Consider the following 27,589-nt stretch of genomic DNA (forward strand, 5'->3'; position numbering starts at 1 on the left):
TGTGGGGTTAGCTATATGTGTTTTTACATATATATTTTTATATTGTTTCCGGAGTCCCGCACATGGGCGGGAATATTCAGTGCTTATGACTATTGATGAGGATCCCCTGGAAGAGAACAGATATACACCGCAATCTAAAAACATAGCGTTTATGAGGGTGATCCATTCTAACCAATGGTTATGAAGCTACAAGTGTCCATTCTTCCACATGATTATTTAAATGTTTAAGATTTGACCTAACATTTCCGCAAAATGTACTGAGCAGTTGGTTGAAAATAATGCATGTATCTCTGCCGAAGTCCTTGCAACTTGCAGATCATACGTATCTCTAGACGAGGTCAGTGGCACAGTTTTTTGCAAAATAATGGCTTTCATTCTGCTTAAAGTATCAATTTGTATAGCAGAGATATTCAGTGAAGGCCATAACGCCAACTCCCTGTCTGTCTTGCTTTTTGGATACAATACTTGCATACAACAAGTGACCCTGGCTGACACACTAACTAGAAACGCATTTCCTGGCATCATGCCACAACAGCGGTGATCATTGAGCATAACGAGGCTGCCATCGGAAAGCCGCCTGAAAATTGAATCTATCAGTGCTGCTGGTGAACCGAGCAGGTGGCAAGAGAGGTTATTTGAAGAACGCTCACAGGCTCCGTGTAAATTAATACCTTCACAAAAAAGTGTACCGCTTAGCGAGTTCTTATAATTTTCACTACTAAGAAACACTTCCTTTCCCCACTCCAACATTTGTGTGTGTATGGTAAATTCCAGGTATGTGTGTTAAGCAATACGGAAATTGGAAAATCGTCACTGGTAATGTGATGGTGCCTAGTATTATCCATTCCACGGCTGGTTTCTCTGAAACAGTTAAAGGTAATCTTTCCAGTTTTTCAATGCTCAGCACCGTATAGTCTGCTCCTCTTTGTGCCAAAGAGATCTCTAAGGTAAAGACAGTAAACAATGACGTGGTGTTGATTAGACGCCATGGCACATAGCCTGAACGCAGATTTTGTAACGTCCAGCCTAGAAGCATTATAAAATGTAATTGAGACTGGCCATGTTGTAACATTAGCAAGTCCTGCTCTAATATGTCAATGGCAGATGTTACAATGCTGTCCAAAGAATAAATTCTGGAGGACAGAGTTGTTAACCCATTGTCCACACTACAGAGAGAGCTTTATCTAAATTAATACAATCAATTTCTCGTATTTTTTCTGCAGTTTCCATTTGCGTGACTTTCCATGCTTCATTGTAAGCAGAATATATACCGGCATATACGAAAGGTTTTTGACGTGGTTTACGAGGTCCAAGTAAGAAATCTCGTAAATCAACCCCTTCTTTAAGTAAAGTGAAGTGTTTAATTTCTGGAAATGTGGATTTCTGTAGCCACTCAAGGCATAGTTTTCCTACACTGTATGTTGTAACTATCCCTGGATGTTATCTCTGGGATTATCTTGGATCTAGCCTGTTCATGTTGAACCCTTGAGTTTTTTTCAGGAATCTATCTCGACAGTTATTTGTGTCTGTGGGCCAGATTAACAATTTTTTCCAATCAGGATTAGTTCTGTTTTGTTGTAAAATCTGTTTTACATCTACCTCCTCATCTGCAGTGCCATTACTGTCAGGTGTGGCTTTAGGTATGGACGGTTTGTTTAAATCTTTTATCTTAGCTAAGCCAAGACCAGATGTTTGTTGTACAGTGTCATTTAAAAACATTATTGTTCTGAGATAATGCAGGCTCTGAATAAGGCTTCTAAACCTTGCACATGCCAGTTTTTTGTGCCCCAAACAGTTTTTGTCTCAATGTTGTTTTTCCAAAAGTTAAAACCTAATGAAGACAGCTGAGCATAAAAGTTCGCAGAATACATTTGTTTAGTATTGGCCAGCATGATTTTCATTCCTGTCTTATTCACATTTTGAAATAAAACGTTTCTGGATTTGTGACATTAAAACCTGAGAAGTATGGAAACTTTTCATAAAATGTTTTTGAGCTGCCTTTTGGCGGTGTTGGACAATGTTCCCATTGATTATAAGGAAAAACATTTCTAGGGTTTGCAGATTTGTGCAAATAATGGTGACGATAATGATTAAAACAATACATTTGTTCATAATCTGATGAACCTTCTAAGTATTCATGTTTTGTGAATTTAGCTGACATTTCTAAATCTGTCATCAAATTATTAACAGTTTCAAAGTCCCAATCATCAGAAACACAGGACCCTGGTCAGCATGTAGCGTGACGATTGCGTATGTGCCGATAAAGACTCGCAAATCGTTTGTAACAGTTTGTGCGTCAGCCGAGCGCAGAGGCCACATCCAAATGATTCTTGTGCATTAATCCACTGTGACCATGATATATTTATAGTTGCCATCCCTTTGTAAGGGACCACAGTGGTTCAGGTGAACACACGCTAATGGTTTATCTGAAATTAGAAGGGGCATCTGTGCAGGTCGTTTCACTGTAAAAACCTTCTTTTTTGGCAGATTTCACATTCTAAAACATCGTTTCTACCCAGTTTTCTCATGCGCGGCCACCAATATCTCTGTTTCAATAATGATACTGTGGCGGAAACTCCTGCGTGTGCAGAGGCGAGTACTTCATATGCTGCTAAGATTAGTCTTAACCTATGTTCCATGTTTGAGATTGCCCTATCCCCCACTCCAAGGATTCGAGCAAAAAGGAACATTATTTGTATCAGGTAGATATAAGTACTTTACTGGAAAGCCTTTCGGGAGTGTTTGACCACTGTATTTAACTAAAGCGGTGACAGCTTGCATCATGTCGCTGTCTATTTTTGTTTTTGAACGAGTGATTGCAGCTACGGAATCAGTTTGCACAGCTGCCTTCGCGACCTCATCAGCCAACGAATTCCTTGCAACGTGAACGCCATCACGCTGATAATTCAGTGTTGAATCATGTGAGCATTTTGTAGTTCTTTTTGTAATAGAACTACTTGTTGCCAAAGCATTTTATGCTCAATTGTGCCACCTTTTGCATCTTTGAAACCGTTCTGAACCCAGTTCTGCAGATATTCATTGTAAGACTGGATGTAGCAATATGAATCGCACACTATGAATGTTGGGAATTCGCGATCAGTATTTTCAAGCGCCATCTTGAAAGCCTGTAGTTCAGCTCGCTGAGCTGTACAGTCTCCGAGTGATTGAGTTTTAGTGACCATAGGTAGAAATTTACCTTCGCACCAGCTACCTTTAACAATCGCGCACGCAGCACTATAGGCCTGTTTACCCCCAATTGCGGGCTGTGCTGATCCGTCTGTATAGATTATACATCCGTAATGTTCTAGAGGCAGAATTTCGGTCGGCAGAGGACATTCTTGTTCGTATTGGAGAAATTCTTGTGTCTTCAAGTATTGGTCAAAAACGTATTCAACGTCTGTTGCAGCAAGAGAGTTAACCCATTTTATCCATTTCAGATGTAAAGTCTTAGCATTTGGAATACTTGTCCTCCAGATCCTGCTGAAGAGGACGCATTCGAAGTCTGGCATTCGGGACCAGGAAGATGCAATACGCCATCTACCCTAGCAGGGAGGCAATCCTGCGCACTTTCTGAACCTTGCCATGAAGAGTTAGTTGACATTTCTGGGTGATTGATGATTGACTCTCCTCCGAAAGAAACATTTTTCCTGCTTCGGAGTCTAACAGAGCTCCAAGGAAGTGGATCTTCTGGGTGGGCTGAATGACTGACTTTCCGAAGTTGACATATAGCCCTGGTCTCAGGCAGAGCTGTATACAAGTCTGTAACTGATTTCTTACGCTGACTGAGGAAGGACTTTTCACCAGCCAACGTCCAAGTATGAGTACACGAAGACACCGCTGCTGTAGAGCAGCTGCCACCACTGCCACACACTTCGTGAACACCCGAGGGGCCGACTTCAACCCAAATGGTACGACTTTGAACTGATAGTGGGAGGTCCCCACCCTGAACCGAAGAAATCTTCTGTGACTGGTGTGTATTGGAAATTGAAAATAAGCATCTTGAAGATCCAGCGAACACATCCAATCTCCCTTCCTGAGATGTGGATATATTTGGTGAAGCGCCAACATGCAAAATCTTTCCTTTTTGACGTGCAGATTTAGTGTTCGCAAGCCCAGAATGGGTCTGTATTCTGCCTTCTGTCCTTTTTTCTTGACCAGAAAATAACAAGAGTACACCCCTTTTCCCCTTTGAGAGACCGGCACTCCCTCGATAGCTGACTTTTCGAGTAGAGTGGTGACTTCTCTTTGCAGTAGGTGCAGCTGATGATTTGATGTTGACATCGGGGAAACCGGTGGAGGCAGATGATTGAAACGAAGACAGTACCCATTCTGAAGCGTAGACAACACCCATCTGTCTTTTGTGATGCTTTGCCAGTCTTCCAAACGATTTGCCAGGTTTCCCCCCACTGGAGTGGTCCAGGGAGCTGGGGAAAAAAACACTCCTTGCTTGGATTGAGTCTTGCCGGTGTTGTTGCCTTGGCGTTGATTATTTCCTCCCTTGTAATTATGCTTTCTTTTGTACTGGGACTTTTGCTGCCCCTGCTGATCTTGGCTCTTCTGCCAGTTCAGGGTTTGAACCCGCTGCTTTGTAGAGCCCTTGTTAAAGGAGCGAAATTTCCTCTTGTAGTCCTTCTTCTTCTCAAGACCCACCGCCTTGAGAGTTTCCAGCTCTGCCTTCATGCGCTGCATCTCTTCGTCTGCTCATGTGCCAAACAACGAAGCACCTGAAAAAGGCAATTTCAATATGCGTGCTTGGGCTTCTGGTTTCAAAGCCGTTAGGCGCAACCATGAGGACCTTCTTGCTGTTACCCCATGAGCATACCCATGAGCTGCTAGGGTAGCCCCGTCCGCTGCAGCGCTTATCACCTGGTTGGAGACTTGACTGCCTTCCAGGAGGATTTCTTCAAAACCCTTACGATCCTCTGCCGGGAGTTTCTCCACAAAACGCTTCAAAGAATCCCACAGGGATCGGTCATAACGCCCCAAAAGGGCTTCCGCATTGCCAACTTTGAGAAAGGCCACTGATGTATTGCAGACCCGCCTTCCCCACGAGTCTTGCATCTTACTGTCCTTATCCGTAGGCACAGTGGAGGATGAGGCGACTGCATTGGACTTCTTCGCCGCCGCGATAATCACTGAGTCCGGGGGAGGATCAGCTCTGAGGAATAGCGGGTCGTCCTCTGGAGATTTGTACTTTTTTAACGATCCTCGCCGGAGCAGCCTTGACCGTTGCTGGGGTTAAGAAGACGTCCAGAACTGGCTCTATAATCCCCGGCACCAAAGGCAGAAGAGGTTTAGGTGCAGTCCTATGCTGCAGCGTTTCAAGAATTGAGGTCTTGATCTGCGGAGCTTTTAATGTAACTCCCAGCTTAAGAGCTCCCCTACCAAGTATGTCCTTAAAACGTGAAGATATCATCAATCGGAGATACCCTTGTTGAAGGAGAGTCTGTTAGGGTAGGAGAGTAGTTTCTGTAAGAGCGGGTCGAGGAAGAAGAAGTAGAAGGAGTTCTTTGCTCTCTCTTTGTGCTCCTTGATCGTGATCTACGCCTGCTGGATGGCACCCTGGAGCGTGATCTTTTCCTCTAGCGAACTGGGGAGCGTGATCTTTCCCTCTGGTGAACTGGGGAGCGTGATCTTTCCCTCTGGCGACCTGGGGAGCATGATCTTCCCCTCTGGTGAACTGGAGAGCGTGATCTTTCTCTCTGGCAAACTGGAGAGCGTGATCTTTCTCTTTGGCGAACTGGAGAGTGTGATCTTTCTCTTTGTCTCACCGGAGAGCGTGACCGTTCTCTAGGCCTAGAGAGCGGTTGCTGCATCCAATATGCTGTTTCCTTGTCTTTAGCCCAGTGATGCAGTGGCTTATACCATCTCGGTGAAAGCCTGATGGTAGGCGACTTTGGAGCTGAATCCTTCACTGGGGAGTGTGATGGAGGCGTTGCATCCCTTTGTGAATGACTGGATTCCTCGCTGGACGACTTATAAATAATTAAATCCGGGCCAGAGTCTAACCCTGAGCCAGCCGCAGACCTGGAGCGGCTGCGAGAGTCCCTCTGCTCTGGGGACCTCTTCCGCTTGGCAGCGTGACTGTCACTCCCTTGCGAGCCCTGGTCATCCTCCGCAGCTGAAGCAGATACAGAAGACCTCCAAGACTTCTGCGCCACTGGTTGAGGCTGAACCACTGGAGTCCCATGCCTCGACGTCGACTTCCGAGGAGGTGAAGTCCATAAAGGCTTTTCCAATGTCAAACCTTGTTCCTCCCTCGACGGCGAGTGTCCTGCTGACACTTGTGAATGGCTCGACGTCGAGCGTCAATGGTGAGACGCCAACAGAGGAAGCTTTGACATCGAACTACCATGGTCCTTCGACGACGATGAATGCCTCGACGTCGGGTGCCAATGAGTCGTCGACGGAGAATTCCTCGACGTCGACCGTCCATGACCTGGAGACGACGGAGGATGCTTCGACGTCGATTGCTTCTTCTGCATCGATCGCCGATGACCTGGCGACAACGGATGTTGCTTCAACGTCGATCGCCGATGACCTGGCGACGATGGAGGATGCCTCGATGCCGAACGTCGATGACCAGACGTTGACGGAGGCTGCCTCGACGCTGAGCGCCGATGACTAGGCGACTGCAGAGGCTTCGACGTCGAAGACTCTACCTGAGCCTTCGACGACGGAGGTCTCGACGTTGAGCCGCCCTGCTTCAACGGTGATCTCTCTCTCGATGCTGCACGTTGCCCGGTTGACGGCAGTGGAGATTTCTTATCTTTCGACGCTGAAGACTTCACCTTCTTCGTCGCTGGAAACCTCGATGCCGATCCCGATGCTGATGGAGAGCAGGTCGGGACTTTTTTCGACGTCGACCGCTTCTTAAGTCTATTTGTAAACCTACCTCTCTCAGAGAGTCCATAAATCCTGCTTCTTTCTCTGTCCTTGAGAGTTCTGGATGACAAGGACTGGCAGTGGACACAAGTTGCTACCTCATGAGAGTCCGGTAGACATCGAATACACACTGGATGTGTATCTGACCAAGCCTTGTTATGCCCACAGGCAGGGCAGGTGTCAAAGAGAGCCTTAGGCATTTTGACATACAATTAACCTTTTTTGAGCCAACAAAAGGTACAACTATCTCTCTAGGGTAAAAACCTGTCGAGTGAGATCAAAAAGTTTAAGAAAACACCAAGTAATTCTGACAGAAAGTCAAAAAAGGTGGAAGCTGTTAACCAGGGTCCTGACAGAAGGAGCCGGAAAGAACAACTGACCTAACTGTCACACCTGAGGCATTATGGGAAGCCTGGAGTCAGGGCAGTGACAGTTTTTTGGTTGAAAATGCTTTCATTTTCTATGTTATTGCTTTTCAATGCAGCCTGAGGCTAACAATGTCTTTAAGAGCAATTTTTAGGCGTTATGAGTGGTTTTACTCATTAAAACACGAAATTCAAAGGATATTTGATTTAATGTGTTTTTTGTTTCCTTTATAATTGCAGTACATGTACAAGGTTTTACATTGTGTTAGCCTCTTTTTGGAGCTGCATTGGTGTGAGAAAAATAATATATGTACGTACATATATGTGGGGTTAGCTATATGTGTTTTTACATATATATTTTTATATTGTTTCCGGAGTCCCGCACATGGGCGGGAATATTCAGTGCTTATGACTATTGATGAGGATCCCCTGGAAGAGAACAGATATACACCGCAATCTAAAAACATAGCGTTTATGAGGGTGATCCATTCTAACCAATGGTTATGAAGCTACAAGTGTCCATTCTTCCACATGATTATTTAAATGTTTAAGATTTGACCTAACATTTCCGCAAAATGTACTGAGCAGTTGGTTGAAAATAATGCATGTATCTCTGCCGAAGTCCTTGCAACTTGCAGATCATACGTATCTCTAGACGAGGTCAGTGGCACAGTTTTTTGCAAAATAATGGCTTTCATTCTGCTTAAAGTATCAATTTGTATAGCAGAGATATTCAGTGAAGGCCATAACGCCAACTCCCTGTCTGTCTTGCTTTTTGGATACAATACTTGCATACAACAAGTGACCCTGGCTGACACACTAACTAGAAACGCATTTCCTGGCATCATGCCACAACAGCGGTGATCATTGAGCATAACGAGGCTGCCATCGGAAAGCCGCCTGAAAATTGAATCTATCAGTGCTGCTGGTGAACCGAGCAGGTGGCAAGAGAGGTTATTTGAAGAACGCTCACAGGCTCCGTGTAAATTAATACCTTCACAAAAAAGTGTACCGCTTAGCGAGTTCTTATAATTTTCACTACTAAGAAACACTTCCTTTCCCCACTCCAACATTTGTGTGTGTATGGTAAATTCCAGGTATGTGTGTTAAGCAATACGGAAATTGGAAAATCGTCACTGGTAATGTGATGGTGCCTAGTATTATCCATTCCACGGCTGGTTTCTCTGAAACAGTTAAAGGTAATCTTTCCAGTTTTTCAATGCTCAGCACCGTATAGTCTGCTCCTCTTTGTGCCAAAGAGATCTCTAAGGTAAAGACAGTAAACAATGACGTGGTGTTGATTAGACGCCATGGCACATAGCCTGAACGCAGATTTTGTAACGTCCAGCCTAGAAGCATTATAAAATGTAATTGAGACTGGCCATGTTGTAACATTAGCAAGTCCTGCTCTAATATGTCAATGGCAGATGTTACAATGCTGTCCAAAGAATAAATTCTGGAGGACAGAGTTGTTAACCCATTGTCCACACTACAGAGAGAGCTTTATCTAAATTAATACAATCAATTTCTCGTATTTTTTCTGCAGTTTCCATTTGCGTGACTTTCCATGCTTCATTGTAAGCAGAATATATACCGGCATATACGAAAGGTTTTTGACGTGGTTTACGAGGTCCAAGTAAGAAATCTCGTAAATCAACCCCTTCTTTAAGTAAAGTGAAGTGTTTAATTTCTGGAAATGTGGATTTCTGTAGCCACTCAAGGCATAGTTTTCCTACACTGTATGTTGTAACTATCCCTGGATGTTATCTCTGGGATTATCTTGGATCTAGCCTGTTCATGTTGAACCCTTGAGTTTTTTTCAGGAATCTATCTCGACAGGTATTTGTGTCTGTGGGCCAGATTAACAATTTTTTCCAATCAGGATTAGTTCTGTTTTGTTGTAAAATCTGTTTTACATCTACCTCCTCATCTGCAGTGCCATTACTGTCAGGTGTGGCTTTAGGTATGGACGGTTTGTTTAAATCTTTTATCTTAGCTAAGCCAAGACCAGATGTTTGTTGTACAGTGTCATTTAAAAACATTATTGTTCTGAGATAATGCAGGCTCTGAATAAGGCTTCTAAACCTTGCACATGCCAGTTTTTTGTGCCCCAAACAGTTTTTGTCTCAATGTTGTTTTTCCAAAAGTTAAAACCTAATGAAGACAGCTGAGCATAAAAGTTCGCAGAATACATTTGTTTAGTATTGGCCAGCATGATTTTCATTCCTGTCTTATTCACATTTTGAAATAAAACGTTTCTGGATTTGTGACATTAAAACCTGAGAAGTATGGAAACTTTTCATAAAATGTTTTTGAGCTGCCTTTTGGCGGTGTTGGACAATGTTCCCATTGATTATAAGGAAAAACATTTCTAGGGTTTGCAGATTTGTGCAAATAATGGTGACGATAATGATTAAAACAATACATTTGTTCATAATCTGATGAACCTTCTAAGTATTCATGTTTTGTGAATTTAGCTGACATTTCTAAATCTGTCATCAAATTATTAACAGTTTCAAAGTCCCAATCATCAGAAACACAGGACCCTGGTCAGCATGTAGCGTGACGATTGCGTATGTGCCGATAAAGACTCGCAAATCGTTTGTAACAGTTTGTGCGTCAGCCGAGCGCAGAGGCCACATCCAAATGATTCTTGTGCATTAATCCACTGTGACCATGATATATTTATAGTTGCCATCCCTTTGTAAGGGACCACAGTGGTTCAGGTGAACACACGCTAATGGTTTATCTGAAATTAGAAGGGGCATCTGTGCAGGTCGTTTCACTGTAAAAACCTTCTTTTTTGGCAGATTTCACATTCTAAAACATCGTTTCTACCCAGTTTTCTCATGCGCGGCCACCAATATCTCTGTTTCAATAATGATACTGTGGCGGAAACTCCTGCGTGTGCAGAGGCGAGTACTTCATATGCTGCTAAGATTAGTCTTAACCTATGTTCCATGTTTGAGATTGCCCTATCCCCCACTCCAAGGATTCGAGCAAAAAGGAACATTATTTGTATCAGGTAGATATAAGTACTTTACTGGAAAGCCTTTCGGGAGTGTTTGACCACTGTATTTAACTAAAGCGGTGACAGCTTGCATAATGTCGCTGTCTATTTTTGTTTTTGAACGAGTGATTGCAGCTACGGAATCAGTTTGCACAGCTGCCTTCGCGACCTCATCAGCCAACGAATTCCTTGCAACGTGAACGCCATCACGCTGATAATTCAGTGTTGAATCATGTGAGCATTTTGTAGTTCTTTTTGTAATAGAACTACTTGTTGCCAAAGCATTTTATGCTCAATTGTGCCACCTTTTGCATCTTTGAAACCGTTCTGAACCCAGTTCTGCAGATATTCATTGTAAGACTGGATGTAGCAATATGAATCGCACACTATGAATGTTGGGAATTCGCGATCAGTATTTTCAAGCGCCATCTTGAAAGCCTGTAGTTCAGCTCGCTGAGCTGTACAGTCTCCGAGTGATTGAGTTTTAGTGACCATAGGTAGAAATTTACCTTCGCACCAGCTACCTTTAACAATCGCGCACGCAGCACTATAGGCCTGTTTACCCCCAATTGCGGGCTGTGCTGATCCGTCTGTATAGATTATACATCCGTAATGTTCTAGAGGCAGAATTTCGGTCGGCAGAGGACATTCTTGTTCGTATTGGAGAAATTCTTGTGTCTTCAAGTATTGGTCAAAAACGTATTCAACGTCTGTTGCAGCAAGAGAGTTAACCCATTTTATCCATTTCAGATGTAAAGTCTTAGCATTTGGAATACTCGCGTAATTTAGAACATAAATTCTACCAAAATTCAGGAAACATAGAATTGACTGTATTTTTTCCGCATTTTTGGAGGTTGAAGCAGCGCACATTTCTCTAGAAATTTGTCTGCCAGGCTTTTGCCTTCACTTGATAACTCGTATCCTAAGAATAAGACGTTGAGTGGGCAATTCTTGATTTCTTAAAATTGAATTTGTACCCTTCAGAAGCGAACCCAAGTATTATGGTGTTCACTCTTTTCCAGTGTACGTCCAAATCATCGTCTGTAGGATAGATGTCATCGACATAGGATAATGCCTCATCATCATACGTTTGTAGTAACTCTGGCTCAAAATAAACCTGGACTATTCTTGAATCCCTGGGGGGGACGGCGAAATTGTCGCTCTGTCCCCATGATGGAGAAAGCAGTCAAATACCTACTTTCTGGTGCAATGTTTTGACAGAAGAAACCGTTAGAAATATCTAATGTGGTTTTATACTTTTTACGCACAATGTTATTTATTAGTGCTGCAAAAGATTTGCAACAAGAGTTTAAGTGTCTGTAGTCCAAAACTAGACGATATGTATTGTCTGGCTTAGAGACAGGAAACAAAGTATTGTTCATAGATGAGGTGCATGTTTCAATCACCCCTTGGTATTCAAGTTGATCTAAAAACTCCATCGCCTGTTTTTTAGCTTCTTGCTTAACTGGATACTGCCTCTGTGCAGTAGGTTGATTTTTTAACCGGTTTTTGTGATGAGGAGAGTCCTCATCCCATCCTACGTGAATTTTGTATAATGCTGGAGCCTCGGCTGTAGCCCCTTTTCTGACATAGGTGTATTTTTTACGAATTGGAATGTGATTAGGGAAGGCTGGCATAATTATCTCTTCGCCATGTGGGCACTCCCTGACAAATTCAGGTGGCCAGTTTTGTTCAGCTAGAAGAACGGCATAACCCTTAGATAGCTTCTCCCAAAAGAGAGCCTTTATTTTCCTAGTTGTGTCCCCCTTCATCTGGAGTGTTACTTCATATAACTTATGGGGTACACTAACCCTGGTGTCAGCAGTTTCAACTTGAATGCATTCATTTAAGTCCACTGTCTTTAGATGATCCTTCAGGATCTTGTGAGCTGTGGTGACCCCTGCTGCGCTGTCTAGCATTGTCTGGGCCCACTCCCCGTTCTTGAGTTGTGTCCTCAAGATCCGTGGCATGTTTGATCTTTAGACTTGCTACCTTCTTCTTGGTGAATTGAGTTTTCTTATTTTTTGGAACGTGCTGTTCGCTTTGGACTTCACGCATTCTTTTTGTTCTGATCGTCCTCTTCTTTCGGATTTCTGTGAGGAAGTCTGAAAGGTATTAGAGGATGTGTATCAATATCTTGATATCTATCAGGTTTTCTAAAATTATCCCTATTTCTAAGGTTATATTTCTTTTCAGAGGGCTCCTGTTAAGGAGACCTTCCTCTGGACTGGGAACGCTTGTCTTTAGGAAGTGTCTCTTTGGTGTTTTCCCACTTCTTCTTAGGAGTAGTGAGATTATTTTTAATAAAAACTTTTTCAGGATTTTCAGTTATTTGATGTTTTACTGGTTTCCCACCCAAAGTATCTCTACCTAGCTCTTCGTAGGATTTTTCAATATTTCTGGCAAGCTCATACGGTTGCTCAGTAATCTCTGTTTCTTTTAGTTTTTGGCGGATCGCCACGGATGCTGCTTCACCTTTAATGTTGGCTAATAGTATAGCCGAGACCTGTTTGAAATTTTTTAGTCATTTCATACCAAGATTTAAGGTAGGTTCAGGTCCATATTCATTTTGAATCTGGCTTAGGACATCTGGTATTACCGCCATGGATGGAACACCATGTGTTTTTGTGTAGATTGAAGCAAAGACTGTACCCCATGTGTGGTGCAATCCCCATTGGTAGGCAGATTGTCAGAATCCTGTGTTTCTCGTGAGGTGTACTATCAGGGAATACAGCCTCTATTTGAGTAATTTTATGGCCTAACCAGAATGGAATTTGTTCTCGTTTTGTGGGCAATTTGCCGTCTTGGTGTAATTTTGTTTGTGTTTCCCTGGTGAGGGGTGTGCTGTGGAATTATTATAGTAGGTTGGACTGTTAAATTCTGCATGACATATTGAACCAATTGTCTATGTATTTTAATTATCTGTTTTAGCTGAGCTAATAGTTCTGGACCTGTCATTCTTTCAATGTCAGGATGTGGTGTATAGCTGGCTAGCACCGGCCATGTTGCTCCTGGTCTACCTAGTGGACTGAGCCTGGTAATGTGATTTTGATGTTGTACGGTGCCATTAAACCAGAGCTGATGCTCTTGGTAAGTTAGTGGAGTTTCAACGTTGTCGAAAGGAATGTATTCCGCTGGAGGTTCCTCTATTTTGTAGTAGTGGAACTTGTGTGTTACTGGATTTGCTGCAGGAAACCGAATCCATGAATAGAATACCTCTGTCTGCCCATATTCATGTGCCTATATTACAAATATTACTTTACAACCTCTCGATGATACTCCATGTTATGGTGATTGTTTTCCTTTTATTTACTGGGCTGAGTATAGCATCCGGGACATTTTGTTGGAGATTTGTGTCATCTAAAACTACCCGAGCTGCTGCTGCAGCTCTCTCCCTTTCGTCGTCACTATCCATCATTTTGTTGACCGAAAGTTTGCAGAGCAAGTTTTAAGGAAAAAAAGATTAGGTGCACAATTTTTTGGAACACTGTCTCCTTCAACATTGAGCAAATCAGAAATGAATGCATAGGATTTTTGTCCTACTCAGTTATGGCGGAAATTATATCATTTAACCCATTACAGACGTCTATTGGAGTAGTTTACGGGGAAAAAGGGGTCTGTGTGAAAAGCACGACTGAGTTACTCCAGTATCTAGCGCTAAATTATCGCCTTACCAAACATCGGGCGCCATGTAGTGTAGTTCCTATATTCCCAATAGGCTCTGCACATTGGAATGATATATCCTATAGATTTGACATAGGACTGAGGTCTACTAGGTCTCTATCGAATATACTAGACTTAATTGTGAGTGCCAGCCTGCTCAGAGATCACTAGAGACTTTCTCGAATACACAAGAAGGGATTTGTTTCTGATAACCATATAAAAATGACAACTTTTTTCCCAAGAATAAGAAATCTATCTCTAGAGTCGCGGAAACAATAGATAGTTTTTTTAATTTAAATTTGTACTTTATTGCAGATTCAATTTCCACACAGCTCATATTGCCTACAACCCGGGGGCCGGCAGCATTGCAAAGTAGCATCTACTCAAGTTCCTAATATGTTGTACACAGCCTTCATGCCAGCATCCCTGGGGCCTGGTGGCAAGAAAGAAACATTACCATGCATGCATAGTACGGCCAGCAAGCAATTACGTAGTCACTGTACCGCTCCGTACAACACAGAACCTCATTTCACTGCTCTGCATTAGATAGCATACTGCGTCCGAACCCCACAGGTCCATACGCCAAAATCAGTGTTCTCCATGTAACTGTACTTTAACTCCTTCCCCCAAACCTACCCCTCCCACCCCAACAGTAACCAACCTGCCCAAACGTGTGCCTACCTTCCCAATCGTGCTACCTGTCCATGTGCCGCCTGTGATCGTCATGTGACTGATACTGTGTCCTTCATTCTACGGATAATATATATACCAATGTGTGGAAAAGTACCCCCAGATTACAATCTCACTATCTACCCGCTGTGAGTGCCTCATACCCTTACAACAGTTTAACCCGCCCAGTGCATGAGGTAGTCCCGGGTGACTAGACCACTACTCCCTTCTCACGTTGCGACTAAGTGTGCAATTTGTCTCTCCCTAGAGTCCCGACATCCTCATCCTGTACCTCACCCATCACCTCCCTCTCTGGGTCAGGTTCGGCATCCCCACTGTCTGTCGCGCTTAGATAGGTCCTGTATAGCCCCAGAAATTCTTGGGTCGATTTTTCGGAGGTAGCAGTTCGTTGTACATCTCTGACTGCGTACAGCAGTAGAGCAAGTCCGCCGCCCACCTTTTCTTGGTCGTCGGTATCGGCCCCCTCATCCAACATATAGCGACTAGGCGTTTAGCGGTCAGCAAGGCTATATCCGCCAGGCGCCTCAGGGCCACTGGCAGTGTCTTGGAATAACCCAGCAGAGCCAGGGCCGGACAGGGTGGGCTGTCTACGCCCAATATCAGTCCTAGTTCAGAGAAAACCCCCTGCCAAAATGTATGGATTCCAGAGCAAGACCAAGCCATGTGGAGGAAGTCCGCCGACAGGAGGTGGCAGCGCTCGCATTCCGCTTAACTCCTCAGTCCGTACCTGTGCAACCTCTCCGGCGTGTAATAGACACGTTGTAAGTATTTGAAATGAATCAGTCTGTGTCGGCTATTGAGCGACACCTTCCTGGTGTTGGTGCAGCAATAATGCCACATCTCATCAGAAATCGTCAACTGCAAGTCACTCTGCCAAGCCAGTCTAGCTTTGGAGATCAGATGTTTCTTGTGTTGGTCCCCCAGCTTCTTAAGATTCGTGACCAGTTTGCTGGAACCTGGGATTTTAATCACATAAGTGAGTTCCAGCACCTCTGGGGGTTCAGCCAGTTCCGGACCAAGCAGCTCTTGCAGTGCACTACATACCCTGTGGTATGGAAAGCTGTACAGCAACGTCTTCCCCGTCTGAGATTGCAGTACTTGTTGGAGAGTCTTCACTGTCCCATTCAGGAATAGATCCCCTATCTTGTCTATGCCTAGTTCATGTAGTGCCTTAAGCACCCCTTTCTCAGTCAGCGGGGTAAGCCTTATCGCCCACTCCACGTGCATGAGGGGCGAATACAGTATTTTACTGTCCCGCGCACGGATCAGCTCATGCCATGCGTGATTCGTAGACACTATAGAGTCCAAAATCCTAGTTCTGCGATCCACGGGGATGACATATCGTGGCTGGTAGAGGGATAGGGTCTGCAAACAGACCCTCTAACTTCATATGTGGAATATCGGGATTCCCATGGATCCAGGTGTGAAGGTGTGCCACCGGCGCTATTCTGTAATACCGCTCCATGTCCGGAGCTCCCAGACCTCCCAGTTCATAGGGGAGCATTAATGTCTGCCATTGCACCCTGGTTTGTTTACCTCCCCACGCGAGTCTGATAAGTGTCTGAGTGAGTTGCCAGAAGAAGGCTTTGGACAGCACCACAGGGATGTTAGTAAAGAGGAAGAGGAACCTGGGGAGTACCACCATCTTCATTATCGCTGTCCTTCCCATCAGGGATAACGGTAGCTTGCACCACACCTCCACGTCGTCCACAAGTTTAGCATACGCCACTCTGTAGTTCTCGCGCACCAGCATCTCGGGGTCAGTGTGCAAACGTATCCACAGATATCTTATGGAATCCGTGGTCCAATGTAGCGGGTACTCCGAGTCAAACGGGTGAGTCACCGGCGTCAGGGGAAGTGCTACTGATTTGTGCTACTGATTTGTCCCAATTGACTCGTAGGCCAGACAGTGCACCGAATCTTACCACCTCCCTTAGTACAGATGCCAGGTTAGCTTCCGGTTCCCTAACATACAGTAGGGTATCATCCGCATACGTAGATATGCCAATCTTGTAGGTGGGGAAATTGATCCCTTCGAACCCATGGTATTCTCTGATCACGCATGCCAGTGGTTCTGCCACGAGTGCATACAAGAGAGGGAAAAGGGGCCAACCCTGTCTGGTACCTCTGCTTATCGCTATCGGGGCAGTGACCGTGTTCCCTAGTTTCAGCCTAGCCGATGGTTTATAGTATAAGGCCCCCAGCATCTGTAAGAAAGGTTCACCCAACCCATATTTCCTCAGGACTCTTAGCATGAATGGCCATTCAACAGAATCGAAGGCTTTTTCCATGTCTAAAAATATAGCGACCGCCTTATTATCCTGCTACACGTGTTGTATGGTGCATAGCACCGTGCGGATATTATATGTCAAGTTCCTCGCAGGGACAAACCCAGCCTGTTCCGGGGCAACTAGCTCCGGGACCAGTATGGTGAGTCATGCGGCCAAGACCTTCGCATACAATTTGGCATCGACATTTATCAGGGAGAGCGGTCTGTATGAACGACATTCATTGGGGGGTTTCCCCGGTTTCGGTATTGTGATAAGGAGAGCCTCCCTCATAGACTTCGGCATACTACCCTGTTGGCAAATATCATCAAAGAGAGACATCAAGTGCGGAATAAGCTTATCTTGGAAAGCCTTATAAAAGGCTACCGTAAGCCCGTCTACACCTGGAGCACTGCCCGATCTCATCCCCTCCTGCGCCTCTAGGATCTCACATTTCTGTATGGGCATCATTAAAAATTCCCTCTGGAAATTAGCCAGGAAGGGCATATTAATATAACTAAGATAGTCGTCAATTTCCTCCTCGAGCTGTCCAGATTTTGACTGATAGTCTAGCGTAGTAATCCTGGAATTCTGCAAGAATGTTGCTTTCCTCCGTGACCACCTCCCCCTTGGATGTAACCAACTCCTCAACTACTAGCGGCCGCCTGCTGTTGCGCATTAGTCTAGCCAGCAGTGATCCAGGTCGATCCCTCTCCCCATAGGTGCATGCCGTGGCATATTTCCCCATGTGCTGAACCTCTCTATCCGCTTCCTCATTAAATTCTATAATCAGTTTTTTGATCTGTTCTTCAGTGTCAGTATTCGATGCGTGTCTGAATTGTCATTCTAGCTCAGACAATTGCGTCTCGAGGTGTTTCAGCCGTTGCCGAATACATCTAAGCACCCCAGAATGTTTAGCCATCATCATGCCCCGGATAAACACTTTAAAGGTGTCCCACACAGTTTGAAAACTATCCACCGACCCCACATTGTTCTCAAAAAATGTGTCTATGTCCTCTGCTAACTCCCCTCTGAAGACCTCGTCCAACAGTGAGTATGGTGGAAACCACCAGGTGAATGGGGGAATTCTCCTAGCTGGGGCGTCCAGAAGCAGCAGTAATGGTGAGTGGTCCAACAGAGTGCGGGGCAGTATCACACATCCCTTCACTGAGTTGAGAAGTGAGTGAGATGCGAACCAATAATCAATCCTCTTGTGTATATCATAGTAGGCCGAGTAATGTGTGTACCCTCCCCGCCCTGGATGTCTATATCGCCATATATCTACCATGTCCAGCTTTATCAGTTCAGCCTGCACAAGCACAGCAGATGCCGCCGGGCAGCGGGCCGTGCCAGTCGACCTATCCAGTTCCGGACTTAGCACAAAATTTAAATCACCCCCCCATACCAATCTTGAACCAATATACTGTCTGCACATGTCCGCTAGAGAGGAGTAAAATTCAGGGGTGTCATAGTTGGGACCATAAACATTCACAACCACTAAATAGTATCCCTTCCCCGTACAGCGTGCAAGGAGATATCGACCCTCCGGGTCAGCGACCAACTGTGACAACACCAGCTGTGATTTGGGATTAACCCACATAACCACCCCCCTGGAATGAGTAGTAAAGCCCACTGCAGCACAATTACCCCCTAGGCCTCTAGCGGTCAACATTTTACTAGTGAGAAACAATAGATAGTTATTTCACTCAGTCAATCCTGCATGCTTCGTTTCACCAGAGGTGCAGAGAAATAGAGAGACGGGCATTTTTGATAAAAAGTATTTATTGAACAGTCTTAGGTCTCCTGCAGGAGAAATGAAGTGCTACAATCGTAATACTGGTTGCAAAGTACAATGCGTACAGTACGAAGAGTATTATAAAATAATACTGTAAAAGCATGATATGGTTTTGAAGCCATAAAATACATAGAATACATACATTAATAAATAAAGACGAAAAGTACTCGACTGGTGCTTCTAAAATACGCCTACCCCGGTGTACCTAACCTAGGTCTAGTACAAGGATAGAAGTAAGTGAGGTGTAGCTTAGTTTCAGTATTCTTTGCCAATAATCTAATCCAAGAATTCTCTAAGGGTCTAATCAGCTCTGTACCTTGGTTTAGAATGTGGGAGGTCTGGTATCTCTCTATCAGGATTCGATTTCCCAACAACCCCCAAGGGTAGGTTGGAAACACTGGAGCTGGATTTCTCGGCAAGAGAAAAGACAGCGTCTTTCTCACTGCGTCTGCTGGAGGGCGGTCTTCCTTCAGCACTTGCTGTAGCGGGCATCAGGCAAGTAGATAGTCGAACTGCTCTAAACCACTCTGTGTTTGGCTGGGCAAGTGTGGGCATATTTATACCTTGAAGGTGCCTAGTTTGACGTAAGTTCTTTTAAAACTCCATGAGTTCTTGGATAAATCAATGTTCAAGCAAGGGGAAGTCCCTGACTGCTGAAGGCATGTTTTTCCAAGAAATCGTTGTGGATTTTTGGAACTAGTGGAAGTAGCCATGCCGTATTTGGACAGCATAGGCTAAGTTTAAATATGGTTATGATTTCCATGCCTATATAAGGATAGGGTGATTTATACCTATATATGGACATGAACGGGGAAAATTACACTAAGGTCCTACATTCATATACAACAATACCTCTGGTATCCTTCTTGATGCAGATAAATGTCTCTTTCACAGGTTCCACTGAAGGGTGTTTCTTTGGAAATTGTCATGTGCCAAAAGATCTTGCTTTGTGAGAGTCAGCCTTAACTGCTTGCAAGGCTTCATTGACGTGCTTGCCAAATAGACAGTTGCTATGGAAAGGTAAAAATGTTAGATATATTTGCACCTCAGATTCTAAATGTTGTGGCCTTGAACCATCCTTAGCGTTTAAGTACACTCACTGATCCTGCCAGTTGTGGGAAGGTGTTTTTAATTAGGAGTGGCATCTTATACAGTAGAGTAGAGCACCTTGTTATACAGTGTTGGTAATTGTTGTAAACTGTTGTGCAATAGTGTACGGGCATTGAGTTGAGTACAAATTTAGACAATGAAGTGTAAGGGGATAGAGTGTAGCAAAGTCTACTAAAGTGGGATAGAGATTTGTAGAGTGGATTATATAGAGTAGAGGATAGTACACTTGTCTGGCATAGAGTGGAGTAGAGTTCAGTGGAGACTGTTGTGTCATTTACTTGGTATTGGGAGATGCCCATGCTGGGAAGCTCCCACCCCTATATATTTTTTTTTTAAATCCCTGCTGTATAGTGGGCTTTTTGCCCCATGACAGAGAGGTTATGGTAATTACCTAATCTGCCCCTTAGGGGAGCGAAAAGACTGTTGCCCCATTTAGTTGAGGTTGGGCAAATCCGTTACTATGGTATGTGACCCTCATCCATTTTTTGTTTTTAATCTTTCCCTGGTGTCCAGTGACCTTCCTACCTCCCCACCTCCGCTGCCCGAACAGATAGTGGGTAATTACCTCATCTGCTCCTAAAGGTGGGCAGAAAGACTGTTGTCCCATGTACTTGTGATGGGGGCATGGCCAAGCCGATGCTGGGCAGCCCCAACTCCTATATTTTTTTCAAAATACTTCCCTGGTGTCTATTGGTCTTTCTGCCCAACGGGGGCAGATCGAGGGTAATAAACCCATCTGTCTCTTGGGGGGGAGGGGGGCAGAAAGACTGTTGCCCTGCTTAGTTGGGGTGTAGGCACAGGCAAGCCCATGGTGGGCCGCCCCATCCCATTATTTCTTTTTTAAATCCTTTTCCTGGACAGACTGCTGCAACATTTACTTGGGATGGGGGATGCCCATGTTGGGAATCCCCCACCGCAATATTTTTATTTTTAACTTCCGTGCTATCTAGTGTCTTTTCTGCCCCTGGGGGACATGTCAGGGGAATTACCTCATCTGCCCCTTGGGGAGCAAAAAACTGTTGGCTCATTTAGTTGGATTGGGAACATAGCCTTGCCCATGGTATTCAGCACCAATCCTATATTATTCCCCCCCTAAATTATCTCATCCAGCCTCAGGGGGGAGCAGGAGGACAGTTGAGCCATTTACTTGGGTTGGGGGCATGTACATTCCCCTGCTTTGAAGGCCTCACACCTATATTTATATTTTAAAAATCCCTGGTATTTATTTGGCTTTCTGACCCCAGTGGAATGTAGATATGGGGTAATTGCCTCCATTTGCCCGTCAGGGGGGCAGAAAGACTGAAATCCAAAAATTGCCACGGGAACCCCTATTTATTTATATTTATTTATAAAGTTTTATATAATTCTTGGTGGTCTGAGATATGCCCCCAAGCACATTCATTGAAAGTAAAACGAGCCCATCGGCTCTTTTTACTTTCACTTTTGCTGAAAATGATGTCACCACACCCTGCATACCAATCATCATTGTGGTAAATAAAAACAATAAAAAACAAACAGGGTGCTCAGGAAGATCTTTCAGAGCAGCCTGCTTGAAAAGAAGGACTCCAGAGGGGCCTTTATAACCATTCCCCGTGTTGGCCACTGGCTGACAGACGCACACGGTAGGTTGTGAAGGAAGTGACCCTATTAGGGTCACCCAGGTCACTTACGACCAGCTCTCAGCCTTCCATACAAAATGAAGAGTCGGTCAGACAGTAGAGAATACAAACCAATATCTATTTATTCAGGTACACTCAGAGTGGAGCCCAGTCTGCCCAGTCGCTAGGAGTGTACAGAAGGACTGACATCAGCAAGCGTAAATATACATTATGTACATTTTAGAACCAAAGAAAACATGCCATAATGGAATTTTCCAAGCAGATGCAGCTAAACAATGAAGTACAGAGGATAACTTCCGATTCCGAGGCCGGGCCCACTCTATCTACTACTCAAGGTCACTCTGCCCGTGCCTGCCAATAGACAAGTGGGAAAAGGCCTCTATCTAAAAGGAAAGGTATGCGCTAATAAGAACAGTGTATTCATTAGCAAAACCCAACCTCGGGGAAAAGAATCTTAACAGAGTCCTTTTCTCGGAAATGAGAAAGAATTTCTTTTGAATATGACTCAAAATGGCACCTACCTAAAAAATGGCGCAGCAAATGCTAACTTACATAAAACAATACATAAGCATGCATTTGTCTATTCCAACAGTTGCGAGGTTGTTGGCCACTGGATACCAGCCACACTTAAGAGGTTAAAATTTGACATTCTTGACAAATTTTTTTATTTTCTTTTTACTGTGGACAATCAAACATCAGAATCCAGTATTTCACATACTGAGTTCAATAAACATTTCCTTGATTGAAGAAACAGATCATCCTAACTACCCCAAAATAAAAATTTTATGTAAAAAATGCATAATGGACAACTGCAGGATCGTCGTATATGACAATCTCAGGACTGTGGAGACAGTAACAAAACACTCAAAAACTACTTTTGCCTTCAGCCTCATAATACTTAATTTCACAATAAAATATATGACCATATTACACAGTTAAACATTAAGTGTCTTGAATTGTTAAACAGTTCAATAGCTAAGGTATCAAAATAAGCATTAGTTTATTTCTTAGATGAATTGAAAATATTTTGTATTTACCCTTTTTCTCATCAGCGGCACTTCCAAAACATCTGACTGGGATAGGAAAAGTGCCATAGCAAGAGTGAAGTTTCCTCTCATTTCACCCCATACAAGTACAACCGCAGTACGCCAAGTAAAGCCATGACCAAGTCGGTGCAGCCACATACTTAGCAGAGAAATCATTATAATCCTGAGCAAATCAAAATGTAAAAAGAGAAACGGTTTATGTGTGAAAGAAAAACATGCATATGTAATTACATTCATAGAGTGATGGTTTATATACAAGTAGAGTAAACCAAAGTAATTTTTTTTAAGTATTTTTATAAACAAGGAAATAGGATTTATTTTACCATGTTTGCAGCAGCTTATTTAGCAGAAACTATAATTTGCGCAAAAGGTAGAAATTAGGATTTTCCCAAAATATATAATGCCATGTTCCATTTCTGTTAAGCATTTGTGGGTGAGGATTATGCTGTCTCGTTTCTTTACTGAACTAACATGAAAAAAAAACACAATACCTCAAAATTCTTGGGACACAACACCACTAATGGGCACTATGCACATATAGCAATGTTCCAATCACCTCTTTCTTGAATGTTCACGTGCATTAAGACTGCAACCGAGCATGCGGCCCCTCCCTTGCCTTGTCCACCTCCAAAAACTGGGGGGCTCATTTATGAGAACTGATGTATCGCTGCGGTAATGCAGCAATGCATCAGAAAATGTTGCGCTGCAGTATGATATTCTTACATTCCATATATGCGTCGTATTTACGGTTCTGTGTACCATTTCTCAAGGTCCGAAGGTGTGCAAAAAATATTTACGCATCAATGGGACAGATGGCGCAAAGAAATGTAATGTATTTGCACCTAAAGCGACGCTAAGCAGCTTTGTGGCTTGTGAAGCAATCTTTAAGTGATGCAAATCAGCTTTGCCTCACATTGGAGTTGGTCAGAAATCAAAAAAACTCAAAAGCAAGCCATTGCAAAAACAAATTCCAACACATTGAAAAAGAAACAGTCAGTGCACCAGAAAGGATGTGCAGAAGAGAAACCCAGTGGTAGAGAAAGACTAACTTCAGAGAGGAGGAGAACCAAACATCAGTAACAGAGGTGTCAAAGAATAAACGCTTTCTTTTTTTCACCTCCAAATTGCCATTAGGGAAGAAAGAAGCCATTTGGTTGTCCGCAGTGGAGAAGATAAACAGTGTAGGTGTAGTATCCTTGCACCTTGTTTATATAATATACATGCTTTCTCCACCACTAGCCCAGCCTGTAGAATGCTGCACCTATGATGCGCAAGAGAATGTTGGTAATCTGTGTGCTGAGGCCTTCAGTTGTCAGTGGGCTGAGCATCATGCTGGATGCTCCTGGTGGGGCTGTACCATTTTATCTACTTATCTGCTAATAAACATCTTTACATCATCTACTGTGTGTGGACTTGAAAACTACATTATTTATGGCGACGAGCTGGAGAGGAACACATGCTCAAATAAGAAACTAAAGAGAAAGAAGAAGAGAGATGAAGAGAAAACAAGAGTTTTCAAGGTACATAAAATTCATACAGATTATATAAATTGGATTTAACTAAGTGTAACTAAGTTAAGAGCTTCTCATTGGCAGCAAGCCCCACCAGCGACGATTCCAACGGACGGCCCAACCACGTTACCTGCCTTACACTGTTCCATTTGTGCCAACCGAAGGCCCAACCACAGTTGCCTATCTTTTAATGCTAAATTCGCTTTACAGCAAATAACTGTGGATAAGACGTGTTTCATCACATGTGGGTGATCCAGCAATATTATTTTCTGTGGTTCACAAAATATGTTTAGAGAATCCCTTGTGCCTATCTGTCATGTGCAACGTGTTGGGAGCTCAGCCTATGTGGAAGGTACGCAGGACCACACAGGAATGTAAAAGTGAACATTAAATCATTCTGCCCCTTTAACATGAAAATGGTTTTTGTTAACTTGATTGCACTTGGCCCATCGGAGTTGATTTCCTGCTTCTTAGGCAGTTTATTTTGAAGGGAAGTCCAATTGGTCGCACACAGCTCGTCCTACCAGCGTGTTACCCCAAAGCATTGTGTCCATGAAGTAAGCATCAGCGGATGCGCCTCTGCCAGAACCTTGAGCAAAAACCACTGTCACGTTGGCCATCCCTGGACACATGTTTCGAGGTTGTTACCTCTCATCAGCAGGGAATAGGCATGTATGTATGGTCGCTGCGTAGGCTGCTGAAAAATATTCACAGGTCGGGTACCGCTTGTGGCACGCAGGTGCATAACCATGGGCTTGTCAACCCTACCAGCTCAAGGGAGCCTGAATATAAACGAAAGTCCAATTGGTCGCACACTGCTCATCCTACCAGCGTGTTACCCCAAAGCATTGTGGTCCATGAAGTAAGCATCAGCAGGTGCGCCTCTGCCAGAGTCTTGAGCAAAAATCACTGTCGCGTTGGCCATCCCTGGACACTTGTTTCGAGGTTGTTACCTCTCATCAGCAGGGAATAGGCATGTATGTAGGGTCACTGCGTAGGCTGCCAAAAAATATTCACAGGTCTGGTACCGCTCGTGGCACGCAGGTGCGTAACCAACGGCTCGTCAGCCCCACCAGCTCAAGTGAGCCTGAAAATAAACGAAAGTCCAATTGGTCGCACACTGCTCTTCCTACCAGCGTGTTACCCCAAAGCATTGTGGTCCATGAAGTAAGCATAAGCAGGTGCACCTCTGCCGAGGTCTTGAGAAAAAATCACTGACGCGTTGGCCATCCCTAGACACGTGTTTTGAGGTTGTTACCTCTCATCAGCAGGGAATAGGCATGTATGTAGGGTTGCTGCGTAGGCTGACGAAAAATATTCATAGGTCCGGTACCGCTCGTGGCACGCAGGTGCGAAACCATGGGCTCATCAGCCCCACCAGCTCAAGGGAGCCTGAAAATAAACGAAAGTTCAATTGGTCGCACACTGCTCGTTCTACCAGCATGTTACCCCAAAGCATTGTGGTCCATGAAGAAAGCATCAGCGGGTGTGCCTCTGCCAGAGCCTTGAGAAAAAATCACTGTCAAGTTGGCCATCCCTGGACACGTGTTTCGAGGTTGTTACCTCTCATCAGCAGGGAATAGGCATGTTTGTAGGGTCGCTGCGTAGGCTGCCTCAAAATATTCACAGGTCCGGTACCGCTCGTGGCACGCAGGTGCGTAACCATGGGCTCATCAGCCCTACCAGCTCAAGTTAGCCTGAATATAAACGAAAGTCCAATTGGTCGCACACTGCTCATTCTAAGAGTGTGTTCCCCCAAAGCATTGTGGTCCATGAAGTAAGCATCAGTGGGTGCGCCTCTGCCAGAGTCTTGAGCAAAAATCACTGTCACGTTGGCCATCCCTGGACACGTGTTTTGAGGTTGTTACCTCATCAGCAGGGAATAGGCATGTATGTAGGGTCGCTGCGTAGGCTGCCGAAAAATATTCACAGGTCCGGTACCGCTCGTGGCACGCAGGTGCGTAACCATGGGCTCGTCAGCCCCACCAGCTCAAGGGAGCCTGAATATAAACAAAAGCACAATTGGTCGCACACTGCTCGTCCTACCAGCGTGTTACCCCAAAGCATTGTGGTCCATGAAGTAAGCATCAGCGGGTGCGCCTCTGCCAGAGTCTTGAGCAAAAATCACTGTTGCGTTGGCCATCCCTGGACACGTGTTTCGAGGTTGTTACCTCTCATCAGCAGGGAATAGGCATGTATGTAGGGTCGCTGCGTAGGCTGCCGAAAAATATTCACAGGTCCGGTACCGCTCGTGGCACTCAGGTGCGTAACCATGGGCTTGTCAACCCCACCAGCTCAAGGGAGCCTGAATATAAACGAAAGTCCAATTGGTCGCACACTGCTCGTCCTACCAGCGTGTTACCCCAAAGCATTTTGGTCCATGAAGTAAGCATCAGCAGGTGCGCCTCTGCCAGAGTCTTGAGCAAAAATCACTGTCGCGTTGGCCATCCCTGGACACGTGTTTCGAGGTTGTTACCTCTCATCAGCAGGGAATAGGCATGTATGTAGGGTCACTGCGTAGGCTGCCAAAAAATATTCACAGGTCCGGTACCGCTCGTGGCACGCAGGTGCGTAACCATGGGCTCGTCAGCCCCACCAGCTCAAGGGAGCCTGAAAATAAATGAAAGTCCAATTGGTCTCACACTGCTCTTCCTACCAGCGTGTTACCCCAAAGCATTGTGGTCCATGAAGTAAGCATCAGCAGGTGCACCTCTGCGGAGTCTTGAGCAAAAATCACTGACGCGTTGGCCATCCCTAGACACGTGTTTTGAGGTTGTTACTTCTCATCAGCAGGGAATAGGCATGTATGTAGGCTTGCTGCGTAGGCTGCCGAAAAATATTCACAGGTCCGGTACCGCTCGTGGCACACAGGTGCGTAACCATGGGCTCATCAGCCCCACCAGCTCAAGGGAGCCTGAAAATAAACGAAAGTTCAATTGGTCACACACTGCTCGTTCTACCAGCATGTTACCCCAAAGCATTGTGGTCCATGAAGTAAGCATCAGCAGGTGCGCCTCTGCCAGAGCCTTGAGAAATAATCACTGTCAAGTTGGCCATCCCTGGACACGTGTTTCGAGGTTGTTACCTCTCATCAGCAGGGAATAGGCATGTTTGTAGGGTCGCTGCGTAGGCTGCCTCAAAATATTCACAGGTCCGGTACCGCTCGTGGCACGCAGGTGCGTAACCATGGGCTCGTCAGCCCCACCAGCTCAAGTTAGCCTGAATATAAACGAAAGTCCAATTGGTCGCACACTGCTCATTCTAACAGTGTGTTCCCCCAAAGCATTGTGGTCCATGAAGTAAGCATCAGCGGGTGCGCCTCTGCCAGAGTCTTGAGCAAAAATCACTGTCACGTTGGCCATCCCTGGACACGTGTTTTGAGGTTGTTACCTCATCAGCATGGAATAGGCATGTATGTAGGGTCGCTGCGTAGGCTGCCGAAAAATATTCACAGGTCCGGTACTGCTCGTGGCACGCAGGTGCGTAACCATGGGCTCGTCAGCCCCACCAGCTCAATGGAGCCTCAATATAAACAAAAGTCCAATTGGTCGCACACTGCTCGTCCTACCAGCGTGTTACCCCAAAGCATTGTGGTCCATGAAGTATGCATCAGCGGGTGCGCCTCTGC

At 44.7% G+C, this 27,589-nt stretch overlaps 1 protein-coding gene across 1 annotated transcript in view; it reads right to left on the reverse strand.

Moving 5' to 3' along the window:
- Positions 1 to 27,589, reverse strand: part of LOC147733269 (sperm-specific sodium:proton exchanger-like) — a 7,973,824-nt gene that overhangs the window by 5,772,391 nt on the left and 2,173,844 nt on the right. The window contains exon 9 of the mRNA XM_086956195.1: positions 22,442 to 22,613. Within this exon, the coding sequence (XP_086812321.1) occupies positions 22,442 to 22,613 (172 nt within the window). The remainder of the gene's footprint in view (positions 1 to 22,441; positions 22,614 to 27,589) is intronic.

Source organism: Lissotriton vulgaris, chromosome 2_1 (genome assembly GCF_964263255.1).
Source record: "Lissotriton vulgaris chromosome 2_1, aLisVul1.2, whole genome shotgun sequence".
Taxonomy (NCBI): Eukaryota; Metazoa; Chordata; class Amphibia; order Caudata; family Salamandridae; genus Lissotriton; species Lissotriton vulgaris.